The following is a 23,092-nucleotide window of genomic DNA, read 5'->3' as shown; positions in this document are numbered from 1 at the left end:
CCCCAAACAATGTAATGCAACAGCTATTGTTTTTCTTCTACAGTCTGCAGGTATAATTCACTACTGAAATAGACCTCTCCCACCTTAAACTATCCTTAAACATTCACTTCCACTGTGTTAAATGGAAAATTAAGCATTTGAATTTTCTATCAGTCTTACAATATTCTTTGTTCTGTTATTCTAACGTTCATTTTGTGATGGATTATGCTTTGTTGTTCTTACATACATTCTCCTTTGTTGGCTAGGTTGATAAGGGCACAGACTATGCCTTGCTGCTCTCTGGAAATCTTTTCTAAACACTCCTCTAGATGCTTGTACTCACTGGAGAGGTTCACCATCATTCTTTTCACCTGTTCTGCTTTCGTGGAGCAGCATCATGGGAATGCAGGAAAGTTACAACCAGCTTAGCTCAGGCCACTTTCAGAAATTAGGGAACAGTTTGGCATCAGAACATACTGTGGTGGATGACTAAGTGATGAAGAAGTTTTCTGACTTAGTAAGTCACAAAAGACCTCCAGTGTGAGCGAAAAGACCTTCTCATCTAAACTTTGTACTTGACAGGGCTCCAATAAGCACAGAGGTTTAAACCTCTTGAGGATTTCTTCTGTAAGAGCTAATTAACAGGCAGAGTTTGGAGCCAAAAACCTGGAAAGTTCGCAGATTCATAAAAAGAAACAGAACCTAATGATATTGAAAGGGAAAAAATGATTCAGACTACTAAAATTCCCTTTGCATTACTACTATCAGCAAACACAACAAATTACAAACGGAACAGCCGGAGCCAGGCTGAGGAAGCAGCACCAGCCTTTTGCTGCTGAAAACAATAAGTAAATTACAGATTACGTTTTATGTTTATATTTTCATAGGAGAACTGCCTAACCCTGTCACCTCTGATTTCATGACATGACTATTATCTGACTCATATGCAAGATAGCTATGTCTCGTTGGGTCATTCTTGTTTTTACTAATCATCTCCAAGTTTTTATTGCACCTGAGAATTGTATTTAATTACAAATGAATTTGTAAGTGCCTCTTCCCAAACAAACGCTGAGGAAAAACAGTCATAAAAAGACAGATTGCTGTGATTTGCTTAGAGAGAAAGGACAGGCCCCTGACAAGGATAGAAAAACACCTTCATTATATGCCTCTAAGATAACTACTCTGCATGCTAACTTAACTCTGTGCATACTGTTACCAAGGAAATACTGATAAACTTGAGAAAGCTCAGAGAAGTGCTATGTGGTGATTAAAGAACTAGAAAGACCATTTAGGAAGAAGGCAAAAAGAATTGAATATATAGATTGACTACATTTAGATTTCCATCACTTTCTGAAATTTGTAAACACAGAAATAAGTTACCCAAATATACATACATACACATGCTAAAAAGAAGAAAACCCACAAACACAAGAAGCATATAAAGTAGGAGTAACTGAAGGGAAATACAGGCTACATATCATGGGAAAACCTCTTGCCATCAAAATTTATTAACCTGAGAGACCGCCCTGCAAGAAATGACGACTCCTCATCACTGGAGATGCTCTCCACTAGAAAGAACAAAACCCTCCTCTGACTTACATGCCTTTTCTCCTTCTGTAAACTGTAAGTTTAATGGTTTACCTTGAACAAGGTAATCAGTGGCTTCACTTTCCACCTCTTGACTGAGCTGCTTGGTTTTCTGCAGATATTTCAGGACAAAAACATTAGGAGCAAAATGGATCATGTTCTGCTCTCCACATCCAAATGGTAATCGCAAAAGATTGTCCAAGTTGTTTAACGTAGGACCCATCACATCTCCTGTTTAAAGAAGATAGGTTCAATACCAAGGAATTATGCTCTACTTCTTTTTATGTCTTATGATTAAAAAGAATTAAAACACTAATTTATACTGGCTACACAGTCAGCTAAAATATATTGTAGAATAAACAGGAAGTCCTTCAAATACTCGGTCTTATCTCTCAAGCTTTTGCTGGAATAAAGAAGAAATGTCAAGAGCTTGATTATCTGTGACTAACTGACTAGTTTAGAATGCAGTTAGTATAATATATGATTATGACAACAATGAAATGAATACTATGAATTATAGCAGAGAGGTCATCTGCGAAGTTCTTAGACAGTACCAACTTTAACCCTTAAACAGGGTTCAATCAAGTGACTGATAAAAAATTCACTGTCTCAGAGTTAAGCAGCATATATCTTTATAAACTGCCTATGACTACTTTATCTTGTCCATATTACTCAAATATTGGTCAGAAGTAAGTAACAGATGGAAGTATCTCCTTGTATTTGATAATTAATACCCAGGGATACCTCCTCGTAATTGATACCTATTATTGAAGCTGTGGCTCTTTCTGATCCTGGAATTATGTTGTGGGGAACTCCAAGAGTAAATGCTTCATTGTGATTTTCATCAGTCTCTTCTTTCCTCCAAATTTTAAACTCTCCTATTGACCCCCAGCCTGTGGAAAAGCCAATGTACTTCACCTCAAACTGCTTGGGGACTGTCCACTCCACAATAATAGATTCATTTAGCACCCGAGTACCATGGCCAACCTGAAAGGAACAAAAAGTCATGCAGTTCCAAGAACCCATGCATGTGAAGTCAGCTAGTTACGTGCCCTAGGATGCAGTAACCTATGTGTGCATCAGAGAACACTGTAAGTGGACCAGTACCCTTCTCTTTCCCACTCACACACAAAAAAAAAAAATACAGGAAAGTCTAATGAGAACTACACAGACTCAACTCCAAGCTATTCAGCAGACTTAGCACTGAGAACACTGAAGACTAAGGTCCTGAGGGTATAACGCGGTAAGCAAACGCGTTCATGTCAAAACAGCCTGATCAAGACTTAACATAGAGAAAGCAAAAGGAACAAGGCAACAACATAACTAATGAAGCTCTGCCACGTGTATGCTCCAAATGTGCTTAAAGAAGCAAGACACCCTACAGACTATTACATAGAGAAATTCAGTACCTGGATAATTCCATTTTTCCAGCTGATCCAGAAGCTGCGGAATTCATCCCAGGACAGGATACCAGCTGTGTCTCTGCTGACCACTGGCTCACCCATTTTGCTGATGGAAATCCATGTTTTAGTATTTTGATGTCCACCAATAACAATCTCTGTCATCTCTGCCATGTCATGGGGACCAGAGGACAGGGCCACGTGAGCATCATTGTGTGCCTTCACAGCAATGTCAAAGTGTGTCATCTGGGCAGGTTTCTGCATGTACTGGTACTCATACTTGTTAGGTGTAGAAATGTGAATTTTCTCTAGTCAGAAAAATAATGGGATGTTTATGCATTAGAGTTCAGCTTGCATACTAAAACAAAAAAACCCACAACATAATCCACAGCTAACTGCTAAAATTTAAACAACCAAACCTATCCTAAGTATACATTCATTTTTTCCCCACTTCTCTTTAACTATAAAAATATACGTTGATGTTTCTTCCTATCTTCTACTCCCTTCCAATACAGAAGATCCTTCAATTGAAACTGCTCTGATAGACTTCTCATGAAACATGCAAGAGATTTTTTAGTTCTAATCCAATGGTCAAAAGCATCTCTGTTCAGCTAGCAGAGCTACGTTTGAGCTATCCAAATCTCTGACAGAAAGGACACACTGATTCCAGAACTGAACTTTAAAACATCAACTGAAAATATACTACAGCCACAGTTTCTGTCCACAGTGCTGAATACTTAAACTGTTTCATGCAGCAAAGGAATTTAATTGCCATTTCCAGCAGTTACTTGGGCAGTTAGAGCAAATTCATAATTAGCCAGCCAGGTAAGAAGGACTCTATTCAAAAAGCTCTTCCTACACAACGAAACTCATAAGTCACAGACAAACAGAAGCAAAGATTCCCCTCCCCGCTCCCATGGGATGAAGCCACATGTTTCTATTTATAACTAAATCAAACAAACTTAGCATTATCTCGTTTAAATCATGAACTTACCATTTGGGCAGAAGAACACACTATAGGTGTACTCTCTTGACAGTCCCTCTGGCTATGTAAAGACAGAAATCCATACATAACATTACAGTGCTTGGATTAGCGTTGACAGCTGTTCAGTTTTACTTACAAAGCACAAATAATATTCTGATGCTGTACAGCGTTTTATATCCTTTAGAGAAAGGGTCTTACACTGCATGCTGCTAGCTAGATGTGCTAACCACCACCACTGAAGCTCACATTACAGCACATTTCTTAGACTAACAGAGCAAGCAAACCCAATACAATTTCTATCCTTCTTTGTTCTGAGCATATTGAAATTCATCTACATGAACTCAGAACTAAATGGGCTCCTCTTGAACCACAAAAATTGATTATTCCCAATCATGTAAACATACCATAAATCTGATGATTCTCATAAATCTACTCATATTTTTTTAACCTAAAAACTTTCATGATTTGCCCAAACACATATTGTTTTTTTTTTTTTTTGAATTATTACAGATGTGTACTTTTCCTACCTCAATAACAACACTACTGCGAACATAATCCACTCCAACTGGGGTCCTTTTGTCCACATAATTGTCCTCTGAGTGCTTGCCATTCTTTAAGGTCTGCATCCCATTTTGACAGCAATTAGTTCCACCATAAGCAAAAGCTTTTGCTAAGAAACAGAAGGGAAAAGAAGCAGAGATTTCAAGGTAGGGTCCCCCATCTACAGGAGTTCAAGATGTTTATCTAGACTAATTAGATGCAGTTGACTAACAACTCATCAAATGCTCTGTAATTACAGCTCTTTTATATTACCTTTATTACTTAAATATCTGGATGGTCACATCCAAAAGCGGGCAATATTTTGACAGTCACAGGGCAGTAAAGAAACTCCTCCCCAGTTTCCTGCACTGCACAGTTTTTACTCTTGACAATTATTTTCTCGGAAGATGTACAGAATTTGTTGTTAATCTCTTACTTAAAAATTTACTCTGATCTTTTCAGGGAGATGCAATAGGTCATAACTATACACAATGACATCTCACACAACAGGAAAATGAATGACCAGGGAATCTCCTGAAGCTCGCTCATATGGACTCTACAGTGCATTGCAGTTACAGAATCAGTTTGTAAGAAACAAAGGAGACCACCAAGCTAAGCTGGCAGCAAGTGAAATAATGACTCCACGTTGGGGTACTGGGGGAAGAAAACATTTCTTCTGAAAGAGGAAGAAGAAGAAACATTTGTGAAACTCCTTCAAGGAACAAGCTGGTTTTTATCTCTATACTACCAGTGATGTTGCTCAGTCCAAGTTCGCTGAAGGACAAAACAATAGAGGTGGGTTTAGCTTCCCCGGGGGCAACGCACTTCTTTCTTGTCAGATGGTGCTTCCCAGGATGCCCAACAAACTTTATGCCTTTCGGAACAGAAATCTTCACATGTACCTGTGAAAATTTAAGGTCATTTATTGCAGATTTCACCTGTAAAATTCATCTGCAGTTCAGAACGATGCTACAAGGACTAAGCAGATAAAGAGCTGGAGAAGAAAACATCTACGGAGCGAGTATTTCTTGGAAGAAGTTCTTTCAAAGCAAACTACTTCCAGTTAGCAGCTTTCTGACTACGGAGGAAATCTTCCGTGGTTCGTTCCTCCATTTCTCATTGTTTTCCCTACATTTTTCAATATTGGGATTTCTGAAGCATTACAGCACTTTACAGTTGTTTCAAGTTAAAAGTAAATAAAGCAGTGACTTCTACTAGCATTGAAAAGCAGTACTTCTATCTTCAAAGCACTGAGCTTATCATTCTGTTATCCTTATACCTTGTCTTTACCCCAGAGAGGGTTGATCATAACCTACAATTTACTGACTTAACCACAGGAACGAAGAGGGCTGTTACCTCTACGCAGACAGTTAAGTAATTGTAGACAGTCAGTGGGATTTTGGTCTGTTCTCCCCGGATGACGTGGTATGGCAACGTGAAATCGATGAAGAAAGGCTTAAACGTCTTCAGCTCCGTTTGACTGGCAATGCCCAACCCCTTCTCCTCAGAGAGACCCACGGCTTCAGTTATCCACGTAGTGATGGAGTCTGGCACTTCCACGTGCAGCTCTGCTTCTCCTGATGTATTACTGCCAAAGAGAACAGGGAATAAAATGGGTTAATCAGGTTAATGAAATGCATTTGAATGACTCTAAAGCACACAGAGCCAAACACTTTGGGGATTTCCCTCCATATCCAAGTGTACAGCATAGCATCGGTACCTGCTTTGAGCAGCAGCCTATGAAAGGCTCGATTTTTTCCTGCTAAGTATCAAGATTTATAAGGAGAACAGCAACTAGTGGCTTCTGCAGAACAGCCTAACACAAACACTTACTGGATTAAAAGCTCCACAAGCATTTGCACCCTCACTAGAGGGACACCTTTCTTACAGGGAAGCGTCTGCACTAAAAAAAACACCAGCAGAATCCTAGCTGAAAACAGTTCAGCAAGAAGTTATATTGTTCACTATATTTGATATAGTGAAATAAAAATAATTCTTGTTGGAACCCACCGTTCTTGTATACACTACCACAAGAAAGACTGTACTTGAACACAAGGCCAAATAAGAATTTTTCCAGACACCAGGTTCAGCAGTGGCCTGTGCAAAGGAGTGTATTTTGATTTGGAACATCTTGGTTGGTTGGTTTTTAGAATGCCTGACTCAGAAAATTTCCAAAACCGTCATTTCCTTCACGAGAGTATTGATACTAATTACTAAAAATCGAATTTCTATTCTGACTATTTAGCTCCACTGTGCATACCACAATAGGATATCATAAACTGGTATATTCTTCCATGCTTTGTAATAATAAAAATTCAATTTTGCTCTGCAGACATTGCAATTTCCCTCCTGCAAAGGAGCTCTGACATTGCCTGGAACAGAAAGCATTTCATCTAAAGCAAGAACAAAAGCCATTTCATGGCTCAACTGGCAGGATGATTGGTGCAGTTATGAGTACACCCTAAGGTTGTTTTCTCTCAAGCCCTTATTTATTCCTCTGAGCTTGATACGCTTGCTGCTAGCTTCATAATCTTTTGGGAGCAACATCCATCTTAGTTGGCACGGAAAGCAAGAAAGCAAGTTCTTCAGAATAAGCTTTACAGCGTAACATAGTGTCTCTTTCAGTGCTGCAATAGCTACTGATTCGCATCCAGAACAAACTGAAGAATTGAGCCCTTGCTGCTTTTTAGCTCAGAAGTCTATTTCAAACGTTTGGCACCAATGAGGTATCTCGACTTCCACCACCTAAATTGTGATTTTCAACGAACCTAAGCTACTATTGTAACTGTTAGTGAATAGGCAGCATACGGCGTACTGATCTGTGGACTGATATTATAATAGGAAAAGGATTAAACCAAATCATTTGATTAAAAAGAGAGATCACCATGCCTTTGGATAGGCATGGAAGGCTCAGCCAGTCTCCAGACACTCTGCCCAACAAACACAGTGCTGAACAACAGATGAAGATCCTGCGAAATGCACGTGGTTCAGCTAACTTCTCTTAAGCGCATCAGTTTCTTAATGTTTAGGTCCTCACTAACTGGAGCTCAGTAGTCAGTACTTGCAAGAAACTTCAGCCTTGGAGAGTAAGTAGAAGGGTGTCCTACCTCCAGAGCTGGCAGCACTCCAGTCTGTTTAACCGGACAATTTGTTGCAGCTGATGTTCCTTCCACTGGGATTTCAGCCCATAACCAGCATTAACATTATTTTCACACATGAGGGCACTTACTCTTCTGGGCGGGGGGCCAAAGCACACACACATTTCCAGCCATTAGACCCTCCAGCCAGGCTCTAAGAATTTTCAGAATGGGTTTGGGAAGTCGACATGAGGCTTTTGTTTCTTTTTTTTGAGGATTGTATATTGTAATTATAAGTGGTAGAAGGAAAATAACAAAACCTTCCTGTTCAAAAGAGAGGAAATCGAGCAATGCTCTGCTCACTTGTTTCTAACGAAATGAAGTGGAGAAAATGCAACTTTTTATTCCACGCTCTCCTGCTTATAATTAACTGCCCCAGCTTGCTGAGGCCCAAACAGGCACTTCTGGAATTCTTTGTGTATTTCCACAAAGCATATTTCACGCTCAATTGAGCAGATTTGAATACACTTGCTGCAAGTTCTTGTCAAATTTAATTTATAAACATCTATTGAGAGTGAAGTTTACTTGCAAACCTGTAGAAGTTTTTTAACGATAGCTTCAAATTATGCTAGATGTGTTGTTTCTGGGAAAAATCATTATCTGCTATTCATTTTAATTCCAGCTGCAGCAGGTGGAAACCAAGATTTATTGGGTAATAAATTAAGATTAGAGGGAGATGCTCTAGCATGAGATGAAAGAGAAAGGAGGAACTCTGTGCAGTCTGGAAAGCAGTCGGTGCAGAATACTCAGTAGTGCATGACCAGCACTTACAGCAGCAGCCATTCTGCCTCCACCTCCGTGCACACACCACTCTGAGATCATTTCATCACTACAGCTTTGCAACTTATGCTAGATCAGATGTGGAAAAGTAAACCACCACTAGCAACAGCGGAGGATGACATTTCTGGATTATTGTTACGAAGAAAGATTACTGATTAGAGCAGTAATGATGAAAATAAAAATCAAAACAACACTATAGCTCCAGTATGTTTTAAAGAACACTGGTTTCTGCAGTTGAATAGCATACAACCCACCAGGAACAATTAAAGGAATTTCCCGTTAGTACCTGACGTTGAGGCAGTGCCATATCCATGTTTCTGGAAAGAAGGTTCTTTTTCTCTTCTCTGCTCTGCTAGAACAAGAAATAAGTCTCTGGCAATAAATTCTTTTAAGAATTTATCAACTGGTTAAGTTGGTGTTATCAACCCTGTGCAGCTCAGGTGATCAAACAAAACTCCAGCTGGCACAGAATCACAACCAAGTGAATGGGTGAATAATTCATAGCACAAGCTACACAGCCTTCCCAGCTCATTGTGTGCACACATATTAAACAGTCTGGGGGTATAAATAATCTAACAGAAACAAGTTTTTAGAGTTTGAGTCCAAATTCTTTCACCAAGCAAAATCAAAGGAAATATGTACAGTATGTGACCTCCCATGACATCATCATAAGGTCTTACTACAATCAATTACTACAACCACTACTTTATACTCCCCCCACTTTCTTCCACTTGGAATTACCTTGCTCTCTAATATTTTCATAATTTATTTTGATTTTCTAGCCAAGATGTTTCATCACCTTTTCTTCTTTAACCAATCTCCAAAACTTACCCCACTTAAAACAAGACCATCGGTTCAAAATAGTAAGGGAAGGCATATCCTCACTCTGCAGCACTAGTTGCAATACTTCATGACTTCTTCTTCATGAAGTCCCCCTTTTTATCTATTTTGACTACCACCCGAGCAGCAAGCATCTCTGCAAAATCAGGGCTAGCATGCACACACTGACAGGCAGCAACTCATCCACAGACAACAAACCAAAGAATTTCAAGCAGTCCTTTCAAAGAATATTACTTGGCCTTTTTCCAGAATTAATTTAATTTTACTAAAAAACTAAAGTACTGTCAGTTGCCATCTATGTTAGATCTATCAAGACAACCGAAGATTGTTTCCCAGCACCACTTTGCCTCAACTGAACTATTTCCTGGAGGGGTGGGGGGGGAAAAAGAATAAATAAAGAGTTACCTCTGTGCCATTTTAGAACGCATTGTAGCCACCAATGTCCCAGTATGAGGCTGAAAAGCTGGGACAGCCTCGTCTGTGTACATGCCTCCATTCTGCCTGTGGTTTAAGCTGACTGTATCAGTCATTACAACCAAGCCTGTTTCCTAGGTAATAAAAATGAAGGCAATAGAGAAAAAAAAAAGAGGAAAAAAAGAATTAAGCATGTACCAAGAAGAACTTCTCTCAGTAGAATTCCTCTAATCTTATTCTGACATTTATGGGGTAAAGTTCAATAGAAATTTGAGGGTTTTTTTTTTTTTTTAAAGACTTCAGGGAAAACTGAAATGGCCATAAATATGAAAATATTCAGCCACTTTATAGGCAGAAGTTTTTATGAGAAAGCTCTTGTTTGCTTGAAAAATAAATTTCACCAGTATCTAATGCTACTGAGTGTGTGTCCAACAGTCAGGTAACTACAGGTGAAAAATTGGTATGCATATTTTTCCTCTGGAATATTACATTACAGCATTTTACCCTTCCTAAAAGTTTCCAGTGTGTTCTGCTGCAGTTAGCAGGCATCGCTCACGTCAGACATCCCCAGTTCTGCTCCACCAGAAATGCCAAGCAAAATGGAAACTGTAGGCACAGCTTCACAGTAAGAGCACAGAATTCACTCTGCCAGTTCTGTCCCCTAAATGTACTTATTCATAAGAGACAGCAGCTTCCAGGCTCCAAAGGGAGCGTGGGCTTTGTTATCTTTCACATATGCACCCAGCTATTACAAATCAGGTATACATCACTGTGCACACGCACCAGCTATAAACATATGGCTCTTTTCCCAACAGTTTATGCCTCTCAGTAAGAGGAAAAAAAAACCCATCAGAACAAAAATCCCAACAGATCGGGGAGAGGAGAAGAAGCAGAGGCTCCTGCAGCAGAGGGTATTAAATAAGGAGTTAGAGCTCACGATTAAGAGGCAGAATATGCAGAAGATTATGGGTTTTAAGACAATACAATAAAACAATTCAGCTAAACGTGCAGAAAGGATGAAAGGAATGGAAAGACACGGGATCCAGAGGAAGCAAGGATCATTATTATTAGCAGTTGGATTCAAAATGGAAAGAGCCTAAAGCATTAAACACATAACGTTGTTTCTCTAGCCCAGTCTATCTTTAAGAGGGGTCAGTGCAGGAAGCCTATGTAAAGGACAGAAAACATCTAGCAACAAGACACTCCAGAGAGAATTGAGGCTGATTCTTCCTACTGTAAAGGCGAAGCGAGCATCCTTGGTGATATCCCAGTGCCAGGGAAAGACAGAAGATCTGCGGCGTCTGCGTGAGGACATGCCCGGCCACCAGAAGTGCCCTTCCTCCTTCGGAGCTCCAAAAGCATCGGATACATCATACTCTGCAAGCTCTTTGAAAACCTGTATAGTTAGGGAAGAGAGTGCAGTTCTCAAGTAGAAGGGCTGCTTACTAAAGGTAAAGTGCAGATATCGGCATTAAGAGAGAAAAACATCGGTGCCTTAAGCTTCATTTTACCTGGCTGGCTGTCAGCTGAAAGCCTGTCTTCAGCAAGTAGACGCTCTTATCCACAGTGGCAATGCAAACGCAGCTTGATTTTGCAGCTCTGACCTTGATGTTCACAACATCACCAGGTCGGGTCTCATTTGCTGAAAGAGCCACTGCAACCTAGGAATTTAACAGTAAACCCCATCATCTCAGCTTATGTTCAGCAGAAAAAAAAAAACAAAACCTAGGAGCAACGAGACACCACCCCCTCCTCCTCTCCACTAGCTGCACTGCCAATACCTGATTTTCAAAGGTGGACTCCACAGAGAACTGCAGGCTGTCCGTGACCCCTTCCCCATTCTCCCTGACGTAATACACCAGAAGACGGCCCAAGGGAGCCATGCTGTGAGATACTGAGAAGTGGAGGAAGGTCACGCAGACTTCAACCTCTGTTGCAGGGGTATCGGTGGGTGCTAAAACACAAATTGTAGAAATGGCAGCGTTATGCATCAAGATCACCCTCTCCCCACCCTTTCCAAATGCTGCAAAGCACACAGCCCTCCACCAAGGACCTGCATTCTTCCCTTGCTCCTGCTGCATGAGTTCTTTTTGGGCCCTACATCTTTCCCCTTCCTTCCCCTCCCCTCTGCTTTGTGTAAGCTGATGGGCAATTTGTATTTATAACATGAGCAGTATGGAAAAGATGGATAGAGAATATTATCCAGTGTTTTTAATAACATAAGATCAAGGAAACACATGGTGAAGTTATCAAGCAAGTTATCAGTACTTCTCTTGCACAGCTATTCTATGCCTTTTATTAAGGGGCACCCAATTCAAAAAAGAGCATACTGAAGGTTTGTAGAACAGTGCATTTTTTCCCTGAAAACAAGACAGAGTTCGTGTTTCTGATACTAACTACCTGTTCCTGGGAAATGCGTGACGTCGATATTCTTCTCAAAGGGAAACGTGGCTCTTTTGCTCCTCTGCTGAGTGATGTTGCTGGGCTGCAGCCCTGAAAGGACAATGTTACCTCGCGATGCCACTTCATAATGTAGAGTGAAGTTGCAAGGACATGTGGACTTCACTGCAATCCAAGCCTCCTCTCCTACCTGTACTCAGAGACGGAAAAGCAAAAGATCTGGTCTTTTACAAGGCATGCTTATTTATAATACACAGAAATCTATTTGGGTTTCAGTCCACAAGAGATGTGACCCTTCTAAGAAATGTATGCATTGAAAAGAATATTACACTAGCACTGTTTCTATGGACTTTCTTCACAGTAAAAAGGGTTCTGTGTTCAGCCCTTCGCTGCCTGCAGATCTAGCAAGAGAGTGGGCTGGGGGGTTGCATGCATTAATGAAAACAAAAAAGGAATCTCTGGAATCCTGAAAGTTAAGCCTTTTGGCACAGAGCAGCTGTCAGAATTGGTTGAATTTTAGACATCCCTTCAGTGGTCTAGCCCAAAAAAGAAAGATGTGTTGGGGGGGGTGGGAAGAGATGTGTTTGGTAGTCTATTCTGTTCAACTGAGATTATATATGGTGATTATATTCACATGACAAATACTAATTCAAATCTAACCAGTGCGGCCTGAAATTACTGGGAATAGATCTGAGGAAGAATGCTTTCAAATTACACAAGTCTTGATATTCATTTGAGTCTGGCACTCAAGGAGCTGTCAAACATAGAAACAAAGAAGGAAGCAAGCTCCTTTTTTTCCTGGGTGAACACACCTGCTGTCTGCAAAAGGCATCAGAGCAGCACAACGACTTCCTGCACTGAAGTCCCATACCCCGAGGTACCTGCTTAGCATTGAATACTCTGAAGATTGAAAATCACCCACATATTGCCAAGCTACTACTGACAGAGCATTCTGTCAGGTTACTAGGAACCAATAAAGTCTGAGTAACAAGCAGCCAACTTTCCTTGAAGAACACAAGCCTCTTGATTCTGGATTGTGACGGCTTATGTTATGCAGGATTTCTTCACCAAATGCCACTCCTGACCATCCTGCCATTTAAAGCATAGCAACGCCCACCTAAGACTGAATAGAACTGTTCAATTCCAATGACATATTTTGAAAAACGTCTTTCTTCAGCACTAACAGCATAAACCCAAGAAGGCAAGGACTTGAACACAAGGAACTAGTAATGATTAAATACAATCAGAATGCCACAGAGTCCAAGCAGTACCTCGTGACATTAAATATTTGAAGTATTAAGAATTCCCCAGTGGAAATGATGAAACAATTCATTAAAAAATGAATGTAGCTAATTGGAACACCCAGTAAGAGTTGGCAAAGCAGGGAAACAGTTCCCACATCAGCTGGTCATCCAACTCCTAGCTTTCCCACACAAGAATTAGTTCTAATCAGGTTATAATAAGAACAATGTGTTCAGATTAGTAGTGTATAATCCCCTTTCCATACCTCAGGAAACTTGTAAAAGATTAATTACCCATTAAACTACCATGAAATGCAATGATAAAAAATGCTCTTATTTAGATACCATGAGACTGAAACCAACCTGACAGCTCTGCTGATAATAGAGAACTCTGTGTAAGTATTGCCAAATTCCACAGTGTTTTTTTTTTTTTACAGAGCAATCTGCAGCCCCTCAGAGATGTGCCTCTTCCTCGGCAGAGAGCAAATCCCAAATAACTCAGTAAAACGGGATGCAACAGAAATCATGGCTAAATCAGATCTTTCACGTTAGACAAAAGTCATCACAACTTCTATATGGGAGAATACACTCTTAGAGAGTCTCCTACAAAACTACCTAAGAAAACAAGATTATGCAGAAGTTTGAGAACCGAAAGACTGAACAAACCTAGCTGAGATTTAAACAGAGTTCTAGAGAAATAACATATTAGTAATAGAGCTTCTCTGCAGCTACTTCCACCTTTGTAGTGGAAACAACAACAGTCCAGCACCCCAGGAAATAGAAGTGGCTGGAAATATTTAATTAGAACAAAGTGCAGAAAGCCGAGAAACACAGCTGTTGCCATAATGGAACACGAAGCCAACATACCTGGAAAGGTTTAGCTGGTGCCTGGAGCTGGATGTGGCACTTGCTGGGCGAGTACCAGCTACTGATGGACAAGTAGTTTGGCAGATACTGATCCCCAGATGGTCTCCCATCAATTGCTGTCACTTTGGTCTTAACAAAAGTTACGTCTGAATGTTATTCATGCATAGAAAGTCCGATTCATACTTTATCCCCATCTCCCATTTTATATTATCTAGCTGCTCATCTCTATTGTCATCTTTACACAGCAACAGTATTCTCAAAACATTGGACCGTTATTACTCCGTTAAACTGTATTTGGAGAAGCATCTTTTCATAGTGGCTATAAGCATCAGGTCTATTAGCAGTAAGAAACAAAGCAAGTGTTTGCTGCACTTAAATCAATAAGTCGAAGGTAAAAGGCATTAATTTCCTGTTTGTAGCAGAGACTTACAAAGTGCAGGTTTGACAAGATTAGTTACATTAAAGCCCACTAATCCTATAAAGAGCTTTCACCCACCTCCAGCCAGACATATTGGGCAGCTGTAGGAATGGAAGGGATTTCAAACTCCACGAGGCCATTTCTTGATACCAGTTCACTTGTGTAAACATTGTCCTTTGGTGTGAGTTCAGCTTTAATCCGAATAGTGACTCCATCAGCTGGACTTCCATCGGGGTAAGTGACTTCTACCTACACAATATTTCATGTACAGAACGTGTTTTACTTTGTTTGCAACTCTGGTCACCAACAGAAACCGCAGGTGGGAGAAACACATCAGAAGATGATGTCGTATTTTAAATCAGGTCTGTATAATTTCACATCAACTACGTGTTGGTATCTCTACTTTCAGTCTTACCTTTCCTTTGTATGGCAGTCCGGGTTTGAACTGTTTTCTGGTATCCTTGGAGTACTTGATATCAATCAGCTGCTTCTGAACAGGCGTCGAGTCGTCGAACGTGACCTGCTTGCTCCCATCAGAGCTGACCACCGTGGCCCAGATATTGACTGTGCCTCGAAAATGCTCCGGAACGTCGGCGGGCATCATGTCTTTCACACACACATCGAAAACAGCAGAGCCATCAATCTACCAAGTGTATCGGGGAAGGGAAACACAAGTTTGCATACACATTCACAAAGCATCCAGAAGCCAAATCTAAAGCGCAGGCATTCGACAGGAATTTGCAGCAGTGTTTTTAAAGGTTGTGTAGTGTGGGGGAACTAACTTGGGCAGGGAGAAAGAGGAAAGAAAGCAAGTGGGTTTTTGTTGGTTTGTCTTTCCTCCCTCATCCATAGTCTGGACCAGCTCTGTCCCCATCTCTCACTCACGTTCTCCCTCAGCCCCATACGCTCAAAAACAAGATTAATAGTACGCCAACAAATTCTCTTTCCCCCAAATCATAGCATATATCATAAAAACATGTAATATATAGGTATTTACTAAACTATACCCAACTATTGCATTTATTTTCTAAGCTCCCATCAGTGACACAAAATAGAGCCGTAGTATTAACTTCACAGAGTACAGATGAGGCATTTTATTGCAGCTGACTCAATGGTCTCCCTCACCTGGGTGGTCTTGAGGACAGGGTGTCCCACTTCATGCCTGTAATACCCTACACCATTTATAGTCATATTGACAATTAACTTTCCTGTCACTGGTTTTCCAAATGTATATCTGAAATGGAAAGAAGATAATGAATAACTTCCAGCTATTTTCTGTTTCCCTGAGTATATCAAGGCTAGCACCATGTGACTCGCACATCTAGAAAACAAAAAAATATCACAGAAGGTTTTCCAACCTATCATTTTTAACATGTTTTATGAAGGCTCTTACACTGGAAGTCATCTGAAAAGTCTTCGGCAGATGAGATCTGAGCTCCAGTGACTGCACCATCCTGTGTGTGCACTACCAGCTACAGAAATGAAACCTCATTGGCAGTACACTCCTACCTGGCGTGGACAGTTCCTCTTTCACACGTTGAAAGGTCACGAATGTAGCGAGGCGGGTCGATCAGCAGCTCAAACTTTGGTAACACTACAACAAAAGGAAATTACAACAGAGCCTTTTTCAAGGAGATCCTACTGTCCAGATTCTAGCAATAACATACACAGCTCTGACAAGATCACTGATTACAGTCAGACAAGGGCAGCGTAGTTAACACTACAGGAGCAGAACACCACGGAGCAGAGAAGGAATTCACAAGAAGAGCAAACCAAAACGACCCTGACAAGACCTTAGCAACACTTCCTCAGAGTTTTGCTTCTTTCTGAGGAATCTGTGTTCCAGGATGCGAGTCCAAGCTTTTCTTCTTAGATATAACATAAAGAGGACAACTTGCTACTGAATCCTCCGCAGAATATCAGGAAGGAAGGTGAGATACTAGCAGCTGACAATGTCTACAAGAGCTCGTGTGATCAGGTCAGACACCACAGGCAGTAAGCTGGGCACAACAGTGCTCACCTTTCGTCATACAGGGGACTCTGAGACCAAGAAGGGGCTACCAAAAATGAAGCTCAGAATTACAAGGAGGGCTCTGGGAAAGGAAGGAAAGCACTGACAGACTGCAAGCATCCCTAAGTGTTTTCCAAAGCTAAATTAAAACCTTCTTACGTGAATGGATTGTGCAATATGGCACTCCATTTCCTGATGACATACGCATTATTTCTCAGGTGTTTCATCTTCAGGAAAAGCCTCTTATCATGATTTGTTCTTCCAAATACGTTTGGGTTATAGTAAAAAGCAATCCGGATAACTTACCATATTTCTGAACTTCAAAGGACTTGTTGTACGTGTGCCCCTGCACTTCAGCAAAGATGAGCCACTCTCCAAACACTGGCTGATCAGACAAAGGAAAACTCATATTCACAATGCCTGAGAAGGGAAACAACGGGTTGTGAACTCTCTGTCACTCATTAACCCTTGCATGGGCTTACTGTAAACAATTCAGCACAAACAGAAGCTAGTGGCATCTAGCAAAGGTAAACAACAACACACTGAGCTAAAATAATCTTGAACTTACCACAACAAAATGGCTTTAAATTGCTCCACTCTATCATACGAGACCCCCGAGGATCCTGCACAGCGGTTTAGGAACGAGAAACATCACAGTGAAAGTGAGCATCGCTAATACATTCACCTCGGTTTGCAAAATAAAATACTTATGTATACATACACACACACACGCTTCACTAACAGCTCACATGTAATCAGCTTTTGTCCAAAAAATTTCTGAAGTTATTTTACTGGGGGGGGTGTTTGCTTTCTAAAATTCAGTGCCCGTTTAAGGACACTGCTTCTATTGCCAATACGCAAAGTACGCATTGTCACGGGGCAGATCTTCCTCCTATCTTAAGACACCTATCTCAGATGGGATGAACAGGCTTCTGAGGATGCTTTCTTTCAGCTTATGGAGGCAGCAGTATAACCAACAAGACAATTTTTAGATGACAAAGCCAGATGAAATTAATCCTGCTGTTTTTGTCAGCATTAAATCTGTGACAGAATGCAAACAAAGGAAGAGAGTGAATTCTTCTACTTGCTGACAGCAAAAGAAAACATATGGCTTAAAAAAAGACTAGACACAGAAGGAACCTCTCATTCACCTCATAAGGAAGAAGACAGGAGCACCCTTTCCTTGCCATGAATTTCTATTTTCCACTATCATAATGTGTGGGTGCAGAGATGAGATTGGCCCTGCTATACCAGCCCAGCCAGATGAAGGATAGGATTGTGTCTGCATTGAAAAGAAGGGAGAAATTGAGTGGGACTGTTACATTCATAAACCCCAGTGTATCTAGCCAGTTCTTCTCAGGCAGAAAAATGGGAATGAGCTTCTGAAATTGAAGTAGAAGACAAGTATGCTTGTTGGTGATTAAGAAAACAAAACAAAAACCACCACAAAGATGTGTTAGAGACAGGAATAGAGACAATGGCACAGATTAGAGTTGGGAATGGCCATCATGGACTCGGACAGTTAGACTTATTCCTCTTAGGGCCATGACAATCTTGTGCCTCTACAGAACACATGCTAGGTGATCGGCAGATACTCACCACTACGTAAGCTTCGATCTGAAAGGGAAAAAAAAATGAATGAATGAAAGGCTGAATGAAACACGACTACATTTCTGCTTCCTGACCCATTGCTGGGCAAGGCACGGCACACAAAGGGACAACGTTTAAACATCTCTTCTTCGGTTAGCCTCAGAAACAAGTGTTTCATTCCAGCACCTGACCAGAAAAGCAATGCTTTGTATATCTGTGCAAAACCTGAACAGAGTGCAAGGCTGCAAAAAAAAGTTCATCCCATAATTGCTTCGGTATTAGTACATTGTACTCAATAGCACCTCAAGGCTGCGTACTCTCCCTCAACAGCAACGAGATCAAATTAAAGCAACTAAATTGCAAATAACAAGCAAATCACTTGAGAAGCCAAAACTGACAAAAGAACCCAGTTCTATTTCTGAATAAGCGCGTGTCAGAACAAAATCCAGGTTGCCAAGTGTTTCAGCGTGAAATAACACAACCATAGTGTGAAATAAACCGATTTCCCTTACCCTGTCATTGACTGGCCTCAGGTCCGAGGTAACCGTGTACAGGTTTATCAACACTGAAAGAAGGAAAAGGAAATTTACTGCTCATCACAGCCGACACTGAAGAGAAGATCCCATCGTGAGAAGTACTGCTTGAAAGCAGCCCTAGCATCTGGTAAGCTCTCCGAGGCCACTTTACCTTTTTGTTTGGGTTTGTAGACAGGCTTATCAGTTTGGATGAAAACTGAAGATCCTTTGCTATCAATAGTTACTGTGGTGTAATTGTGAAAAATGTAGCCCTCCTCTGTCACGTGCCGGTTGCCCCAGACTTTCAGGTGTCCCTGTCCACGAAGTCCTGAGGGCACCTAGAACACAAGCAAACCGTGAGGTTAGAACAGAAAAGCTCTGAAGCTTCCCCATGACACTGGGGAATACAGTCACTACCCTGGAATACTCAGCTCTGAAGTGAACAAAGAGCAGTGACCTGCCACATTGCAGGGTAATTATGTGCTCGGTCTGTATTTTGTCTTCTTGCAATGCCATGAATAGATACAAGTGCGTAAGGACCTTCTAAGTCCAGTAAAGGAGAGGAAAAATAAATATCAAGCTCTTTCTGGTAGAACCTAGACACACCGTGCTGTGCCACAGTGCTACACCAGGCCTGTTCCCAAATACCTGCATCTACCGCAACAGCAGCCAGGCGTGTTTCCTTATGGCACTGCACAGAGAAGATTCATTCAGATGCAAGCAGTTTCTGGCAAGAGCCAGATATATCACATAGCAATAGGGGCTGCTACTTTTGTAAAATTGCACAGAGACACAGATTCAACTGTTGGTTTTCTTTGGAGGTGTAAGGGCTTGACAGCTGGATTCTGATGGAACAGGCTTTGTTTGGTTCCCTGTCATCCTCTGGCAGAGGTTGCCTCCAGAATGGGACCTGTATTTTCACCTTAACGACTCAGAGATCAGTGTCTGCTGTGGCTGAAGGCAAGTCCCTCATGCTCGGATAAAAAAATATCTTAAAATAACTGACACTCACCTTCAGTTTGATTGTTCCTTTATCTAAAAATGAGAAAGAGAGATTGTGTTAATTTCTCAGGCTAAGGTACAAAGTATTTTGCTGTAGAAAGGGCCTGGATTTTTGAAGCCCAAATCACGCAAAACCAACACTAATAGAATCTCTCCTGATTGCTGAATACTGCCATACCTAAGATGTCTCTTTAGCATATGACAACCACATACATAAGCATCACTCCCCTCGGTTTAGTTAGCAATCGTCAGCCAATTTCAAAGAGAAAAAGGCGAGGCAGTTTGAGATCCCATACATACCAACCACATCAGCACAACCACAGCTGAAAACATTCAGCAGGCAACAACGAGTTAAACACCAGTTTGGTTCCAGCTGCATTGTCACCCAAAGGAATTCGTTAACAAACAGTGACGTGCTCCCAGAGCACCTCAGATTAATTTTCAAGCTCAGAATAACAAGAACGTACCCAGAACAGTTCCGTGGCCCCTTGACACAGTTTCTCCTTTCACCACTAACTGGATCTGCACCGTTGTCTCCTTGACAGCGTTGAAGATGGTCACACTTACAGCTTCCTCAACACCAGCCCGGAAAACAGAAGGTGCCGCGATCAAATAGCCCCTAGGAAGCAAGATTGGAAGCGGGTGGTCGTTAAGAATAGCAAGAGTGTGATCTTATTTGTAAGGCGCTTCCAGTGCTAACAAAGGGTAAAGGACAGACAGCTCTGCAACACCGGCTCCCAGGAGCTGCCCATCTGCAGCCAGCTCTGCGACCACCAGCAGTCCCAGCCTTACCCAGCTTGCATGAAACAGACACAAAATGCACAGAGAAATGAACAGGGCTGAAGTGAGTTACAAGATTTAACCATTAGTATTTAAATACACTACCGTTGTTGTATACATAATATAGGAATGTTTACCGCGTATACCTAAATAAACCAGATATACAGTTAACTAATCATAAGGAGACTGAATTTCCTGACAAAGTGAGAACGTATCTGTACCTCCAGTAGAGTTCTGCAGCTCATGCCATGTTTTAAAACAGTTTAAGCGCTTCTAGCATTTTTGCCTCACTTATTTTTCACGCCTCCATATTCACAAACTGCAGCCACAAGGTTGGGCCCAAGCCCTCGGTTCTGCCACCTCTCCTTTTTTTTTGTCCAACCAATTATATCCTGCAACTTTAAAACTCCAGGCAAAGAGGAATTATTTCAGCAGGCACACAGTGTTAAAGCCACCCTAGCAGACACCCCATTTATACTGGGATCTTTGTGCTTCTGAATGGAATCCGTGCTATTCCTCTGTGATGAATGGCTCTATGACACTAAAACATCAAGTTAAAGCAATGCAAACTCCGAATTCCTTGATGTGCTTGGCTATAAGCAACATTTATATTCTCTCCGTGACACCACACCTTTCTGTTGGCTCGTTTGTAAGGTTGTTGGTTGTTTTCCCCTTCCAACAAGGCAGCTCCCCATTTACAGTTTCAGAGCAGTTTCTCAGCCCGTGCCTTTCCACAATGCTGTAGGTCGGGCTGCTTTAGCTCGTGATTAATTATCACTTGGGGTGAAGACGATGCTGTTTTACAGCCCCCTCAGTCATCTTTTATCAAATTCCAGCCCCGTGTTTCTCTCTCAGCAGGCCTCATTGCCATGGAGATCCCATTACCCCCGAAGGAAGTTCAGGTCTCTGCAGCATTGGGGTTACATTGTGTGGGTTATTTACGGACGCAAAACCTTCTGGTCACCAGGTTTGAAAATTCACCAGAACAACAATAAAAAATTACGACCGAGCCTGCAAGTTCTCGCTAAGGAAAACATCGCTGATCTATTTAGAGAGGGAGAGAGAGTCCATCTGCATCCAGTACGGAATGATTAGATTCAAACTGTCACATTAGCACAGCGCTGCGGTGCCATATGCGAAGCACATGGGCGCACATTGTTCTAAATTGCTGCAGCTCTTTCTGAAGTCCCAGCCTGTTGATACAGCCGTGTAAGTCATCGCATAAATGACATCTGAATATTAAATATTTAACCTGGCAGTTAAACAGTTAACTTGACAGTGACCGGACAGATTCTTGAAGCGCATTTGACTGAGGGCTCTGTCAGGTTACACCAAAACCTGGCAGGACAAGAAATATTCTCTAGTAAGCAAGTGAAAATGCGTTCTCCGTGGCACTCAGTTAATGCAGCTATTCACGATGCTGACGAGCCATAATGCACGAGGGATAAAGAACAAAGCGAACCTTAAACCAAAGCTAACCTAAACACGCCGCAACAAACTGGGGATCCAACTTCTAAAAGCCACAAAAACTTTCCCCGCAGAGAAACGCTCTCCCGGAGGATTTCCCACCCAGGAACGCTTCCCAAGCCCCGGGAGCGAGCAGCGTTACCTCCAGCCATCCCAGCCGCAGCACAGCCCCTGCGCAACACCCCAGATTCCTGAAATAATTGTTGGCAGATAAAAGCTTCGCAGCCCCGCGCTAGAGGAGCTGCAGACAGGTATTTCTAAGGATAACTTTTTTTTTTCCCCCCTCCTCCCCTTTCTTCTCTTTGCTGCTCGCCTATGCACTTTTGCACCGGCGAGTACAAACGTGCTGCTCGCAGGGAGCGCCGCAGCCCCTCGAGGCTTTGTTATCGCCGCAGCACCCGCCCGGAGCCCATCGCAGAACGGAGCGCAGCGCTCCTTCCCCGCCGCCCTCCACCTGCGGAGCCACCGCGGGGCGCGCGGCCGCGTCCCGGTCCCCGCTGCCGGCCCCGGTACTCACTGCCTGTCCCGGGGCTGCGCCGCGCTCAGGCCGCACAGGGTCAGCAGGACCCCCCAGGCGCAGCGGCGCTCCGCGCGGGGCATGCTGCTCCGGGAGGGGCTCCGCAGCCGCGGCGCTCTCCGGTGCCGGAGCCTTTTGTTCCCGGGGCGCAGCGCTGGTTCCGCGGCCGCCCCGCGCCGGGCTCGGCTCCCCGGTGCCTCTCTCTGGCCGCCGCCGCCCCCGCGGCGTCCCCGCCCCCCGGGCCGCCCCCTCCTGGCCCCGGTGCCCGCTCGGCTCCGGCCCCGGCTCTTTGTCTGCGGCTCCCCGCCCGCTCTGACAGCGTGCGCCGCGGGAGGGGGCCGGGCCCCGCACCTCCGCCTCTCGGCCCCGCGCCGCCGCCCGCCTCGGCCCAGGTGCGCGGCCAGGCACGGTCCCAGCGGGCTGCGGCCGCTCCCCCTTCCCCCAGCCCGGCCGGAGCCGCGGCTCCTCTTCTGCGGAGCCCAGGCAGCCCCGGGAGGACGGCACCTGCCCGAGCCCTCACCTTCCTCCTCCGGCCCCGCCCGGTCTCAGCGGCTCGGCCCGGGACACGGCACCCCCGTGCTCTGCTACCATTAACGGAGCCTTTGGGCTCTGAGGCGCTCCG

At 42.8% G+C, this 23,092-nt stretch overlaps 1 protein-coding gene across 1 annotated transcript in view; it reads right to left on the bottom strand.

Moving 5' to 3' along the window:
• The window catches only part of CPAMD8 (C3 and PZP like, alpha-2-macroglobulin domain containing 8), a 42,551-nt gene extending 19,868 nt beyond the window's left edge, over positions 1-22,683 (bottom strand). The window contains exons 1-26 of the mRNA XM_021378946.1: positions 22,471-22,683; positions 20,174-20,325; positions 19,717-19,739; positions 18,877-19,042; positions 18,702-18,754; positions 18,199-18,216; positions 17,168-17,222; positions 16,906-17,019; positions 16,098-16,182; positions 15,714-15,822; positions 15,004-15,231; positions 14,667-14,837; positions 14,171-14,299; positions 12,063-12,252; positions 11,444-11,616; positions 11,174-11,323; positions 10,897-11,058; positions 9,654-9,796; positions 8,695-8,757; positions 5,848-6,079; positions 5,240-5,393; positions 4,479-4,621; positions 3,961-4,012; positions 2,976-3,274; positions 2,328-2,553; positions 1,621-1,797 (exon numbers count right to left, since the gene is read on the bottom strand). Of these exons, the coding sequence (XP_021234621.1) occupies positions 1,621-1,797; positions 2,328-2,553; positions 2,976-3,274; positions 3,961-4,012; positions 4,479-4,621; positions 5,240-5,393; positions 5,848-6,079; positions 8,695-8,757; positions 9,654-9,796; positions 10,897-11,058; positions 11,174-11,323; positions 11,444-11,616; positions 12,063-12,252; positions 14,171-14,299; positions 14,667-14,837; positions 15,004-15,231; positions 15,714-15,822; positions 16,098-16,182; positions 16,906-17,019; positions 17,168-17,222; positions 18,199-18,216; positions 18,702-18,754; positions 18,877-19,042; positions 19,717-19,739; positions 20,174-20,325; positions 22,471-22,553 (3,550 nt within the window). The 5' untranslated portion in view covers positions 22,554-22,683. The remainder of the gene's footprint in view (positions 1-1,620; positions 1,798-2,327; positions 2,554-2,975; positions 3,275-3,960; positions 4,013-4,478; positions 4,622-5,239; positions 5,394-5,847; positions 6,080-8,694; positions 8,758-9,653; positions 9,797-10,896; positions 11,059-11,173; positions 11,324-11,443; positions 11,617-12,062; positions 12,253-14,170; positions 14,300-14,666; positions 14,838-15,003; positions 15,232-15,713; positions 15,823-16,097; positions 16,183-16,905; positions 17,020-17,167; positions 17,223-18,198; positions 18,217-18,701; positions 18,755-18,876; positions 19,043-19,716; positions 19,740-20,173; positions 20,326-22,470) is intronic.

The sequence above is a fragment of the Numida meleagris genome, chromosome 27 (assembly GCF_002078875.1).
Source record: "Numida meleagris isolate 19003 breed g44 Domestic line chromosome 27, NumMel1.0, whole genome shotgun sequence".
Lineage (NCBI taxonomy): Eukaryota > Metazoa > Chordata > Aves > Galliformes > Numididae > Numida > Numida meleagris.
The sequence above is the reverse complement of the archived record's forward strand: the minus strand, read 5'-3'. Positions and strand labels throughout refer to the sequence as shown.